The sequence below is a fragment of the Salmo trutta genome, chromosome 16 (genome assembly GCF_901001165.1).
Source record: "Salmo trutta chromosome 16, fSalTru1.1, whole genome shotgun sequence".
In the NCBI taxonomy this organism is placed as follows: domain Eukaryota; kingdom Metazoa; phylum Chordata; class Actinopteri; order Salmoniformes; family Salmonidae; genus Salmo; species Salmo trutta.
The window spans coordinates 61,099,541-61,103,570 of NC_042972.1; the positions used below are offsets into that span (position 1 = coordinate 61,099,541).

The 4,030-nt window shown below is 42.9% G+C and overlaps 1 protein-coding gene across 1 annotated transcript; it reads right to left on the reverse strand.

Annotated features, from left to right (window-relative positions):
- Positions 1 to 1,433: 1,433 nt before the first annotated feature.
- On the reverse strand, positions 1,434 to 3,665 carry LOC115149837 (trichohyalin-like). Its single transcript, XM_029692654.1, has 4 exons — positions 2,675 to 3,665; positions 2,094 to 2,134; positions 1,591 to 1,973; positions 1,434 to 1,458 (listed from the first exon to the last, which is right to left on the reverse strand). The coding sequence occupies exons 1-4, from the start codon at positions 3,618 to 3,620 to the stop codon at positions 1,434 to 1,436; spliced, it is 1,395 nt and encodes a 464-aa protein (XP_029548514.1). The 5' UTR covers positions 3,621 to 3,665.
- Between the last annotated feature and the right edge of the window lie 365 nt (positions 3,666 to 4,030).

The following is a 4,030-nucleotide window of genomic DNA, read 5'->3' on the forward strand; positions in this document are numbered from 1 at the left end:
TGTTCTCTGGTTGTGCCGTGATTGGATCAACATCATATTTTCAAAATCATAGCTACCAAGCTAGCAGTCATCATCCTGCATCCAGTCAACAATCTACTGGCAAATCCTTTTCAATCCTTGTCATATGAAGAGAAATTATCAATAAAAAGTATCGGTGCTCATCAACCATTGGACATAAACATTACACAACAAGTTGGAAATCGCAAATTCAACAATGGGTGGTTTGGAAGGAATCAGTGGCTAACTACAAGCTTAACAAAGCAATCACTAGCCTGCTATTCAGCATGACTCCTGCCGCATTCAAAACAACTAGAAACGTGGAACTGGGAAATCTTAGACTTCAGTGAGTTCAAGACAACTGGGAACTCCGACTGGGAAAACAAGTTTTGAACGGTCATTCAACTCGGAATTCCAAGTCGGGAACTCAGGCCTCTTTCTTGTGCTCTGACCTGAAGATCACTGACTTCATGATTCAACCTTGTTTTTTATTAGTTCCCAGTTGTCTTGAAAGCACCATAAATACAGAAAATGCCAGACTTTAATGACAAACCGCCGTGACACCTTCCTGTTCAAGTGAGCACAGCACAACAAGGTGAGTCTTGTATAAAATGGTTATATTGACTACACTCCATGGTGCTGAAATGAAAGCTCTGCTGTTAGGTTCTACATAAAGCTGTCCCAACTGTTTGTGGGCACCGTTTGTCACCGTTATAGTGCAATTTATGTGTATAGAGGACTCCTCTCTAATATAACATGTCACACATTGTGTCAGACTGATGGAATGTTAGGTGTCTCATTGAAAGTCTAACATCTACCATGACTACTGGATGTTTCAATTCTAATAAATAACAACAATCCACACCGTAACAACAATATTGCTTTTTTAATAACTGCTTTTATTAAAGTGTAAAACTTTGCTAACGAAAACGACATCAACAAACATCACTGGCCTGACTTGAGCAGCTCTGCCCGGGGATGGAGCCAGCAACTTAGCTGCTACCGGTCCGGTCCAGGCTACCTGCAGACCTCCTCCCAGACCTCCTTTTCAGCACCTCCCCCTAACAGGTGAGGTGGTGGAAATGATCAGAGTTGCGTTCAACTTGAATAAAGATGAGAAACTCTGGTCTGTGGAGCCACTGGTCTGAGGGGAGGACTTCTGTTTAAACCATGTCCATTTGGGGATATTTTCTAGGACAGTAGAGGTGGTGAGCAGAGATGAATTCAACTTGGATAAAGATGAGAATCTCTGCTCTGGGGAGGAGAGTCACTGACCTTAGATGGTTTGTTGCCTTGATAAAGAGGATACTTGCTGGATTGAGGAGAATATAATGTTTTCTGGAGGAAATGTGGCTTGATGACTTGAAGAGGAGGAGGAATTATTGGGCGACACTTTTAATTACTCAGTGGAACTGTGGCTTCATCGAGTTCCAGCTCTAGGCAGACAGCACGTCAGGAATGCTGTAAGACATCACAGAGACAGGTAAGTATCTATATATTTACATGTGTGTTGCATGTACACTAAACCCTCACATTTGGATAATGTCACTTTTTAAAGTGACAACATATATATAAACAGTGTAACATGAATACATGTTAATTCTCTTCCAGATGCTTGGCCTTTTCTTGTTCTTGGAGGTTGGCTCTGATGTTTCAGCCTCTTCTGGAGCTTCCAGCTGCTGGCTCTCTGACACCCCCTGTTGGTTCTCTGGCCACTCCTGCTGGTTCTCTGAACTCCCCTCCTGGTTCTCTGCCCATGCCTGTTGCCTCCTTGGCCCCTCCTGCTGGCCATCTCCAGATCCAACAGGCTCTTGGCTTACCTGTTGGCCTGTGGCCCATCCCGGCAATGCCTGACCGTGGTTGGAATCGTGGCTGTGTTGGGTGGTTAGACACTGGGTGTTGATTTGAGCATCAGCCTCCAGATTCATCTGCTCCAGGTACTTTTCCATCATCCTCTCCCTCTCCTCCTTCAGATTCTGATGAGTCCTTTTTTTAAGCAGGGACTGCTCTCTCCACTGCTTATTGAAATCCTCCAACTTCTTCCTTCTCTCCTCATCCTTCAGAAGCTCCTTCCTCTTCTCCCTCTCTCTCTCTGCCCGGGTCATGGTGGATGTTAGCCTTGTGTGTCCAGGGATGGCTGGGAGGGGAGAAGAAGTAGAGTTCACATTCAACTTAGTGGATCTGGTATCAACTTAAATGTAATGGACACAGGGAATTAAGAATAGAAACCACAATTGGAGCTTTAATCTTTTCAATTGAGCAAGGCATGGAATTTGTCAATAACGTGCAATAAATCCCATCCCTAATTGACCTGACCTTTGTATAGTGCCAGGGCCTATGTGATAGCTTAGTGCTCCATGGCAACTAGGGGCCCCCCGACCCCCCCAAAACCCTTTTTTGTGTGTGTTTTTTAGGAACTCTTTCTGGGTCTCTACTTAGTTTTGAGAGTTAGACTAGTAGATGACATAAGGTATCATTTAAAAACGTGGTTGTTACATCAGCAGTATTTTTCTTGTTATGTCAGTCAGTCACTCAATTAGCCATGTCAGCTAACATATTCTTTGGACAGTAGTTTTATATTGAAACAATGATGCAACATGATGACTGGCTTGGAACTTATGTGTGTAGAGGAGACAAAAGAGGATGATGTCATAAGCAGAGGTAAAACAGGTCTTACCTAGGTGGACGATCTTATAGCCCTCCCTAGCCTCTCTCTGATACGTTCTCTCGATCTTTTTGAGGTTCCTCTTCTCCCACTTCTTATTCACCAAGTCCACAGCTCTCCTTCGGATACTTTTATCAGGTGGGAGAATGTCCTCCTTGTCATCTTCCTTCTCCTCCTCCTCTTCACTGTTCTCTGTCTCACCCATCTTGTAATTCCCAGGGATCTCTCTTCTTTCCTCTTCTGACATCTCCTCTCTTTTGTTTGCCTTTATGGTGTTCTCTCTCTCTCTGATTAAAGCTAAATGGCCTTCAATAGCTCTCTTTCTCTCCTCCTCTCTCTTTTCCTCTCTCTGCCTCTCCTCCTCTCTTAGTCTGAACATTTCTTTCTGTCTGGCAATTCCAATCTCTCGTTTTTTATCCTGCTCCTCTTGTTGTCTTGCCCTCTCCTGTTTTCTTTCCATCTCCAGCCGTCTTTCCTCCTTCTCCCTCCTGATTTGTTGTCCTCTTTCTATGTGTTCTCGTTCCCCCTTCAACACTTCTAACCTCCTCTCTTTACGTCTATTGAAGACTTCCCGTGCTTTAGCTTTAACATTAACTACTACATCTTTCTTCATGCTTACTTCCTTTCCTCTCTCTTCTCTTTCCATGTACTCTTCCTCTGCTTTCTTAATAATCACTTCCTGCTTTTCTTCCATCTCTCTCTCCTGTTCTATCTCCAGTTCATTCTGCCCCTCATTTCTTCTTCCTACTTCCTCCCTCTCTCTCATAATCATATTTTCTTTCTCCATCTCTTTCTGTTGCTGATCTTTTAATTCCTTCTCTCCCTGATTCTCATTGTCTTTCTCCCTTTCTTTCTCTTTCTCCATTTGTTTCTGTCTCTCCTCTTGTTGTTGTCGTCTGTGTATCTCTTCTATCTTTCTCTGTATCTTCTTCTCCCTCTCTCTTCCCTCCTTCTCCATGCCAATTTGCTTCTGTTTCCATATATCTTCTTCTTCTTGATTTCTCTCAAACTTTCTCTTTTTCTCCTCTTGTTGTTGTTGTCTCTATTTCTCTCCCATCTCTCTCTTTCTCTCTTCTTCTCTTTCTTCCTCTTCCATCTCTATTTGCTTATTTTTACATCTTTCTTCTTCATGCTCTCTTTCAATCTCTCTCTGTCTCTCTTGCTCTCTTTCCATATTTTTTTGTCTCTTCTCCATTCTCTTTCTTTTGATCTCTCTCTGTCTCTCTTTCTCCCTTTCTCTTTCTTCCTCTTCCATCTCAATTTGCTTCTGTTTCCATATATCTTCTTCTTGATCTCTCTCAAACTTTCTCTTTTTCTCCTCTTGTTGTTGTCGTCTCTCTTTCTCTCCAATCTCTCTCTGTCTCTCTT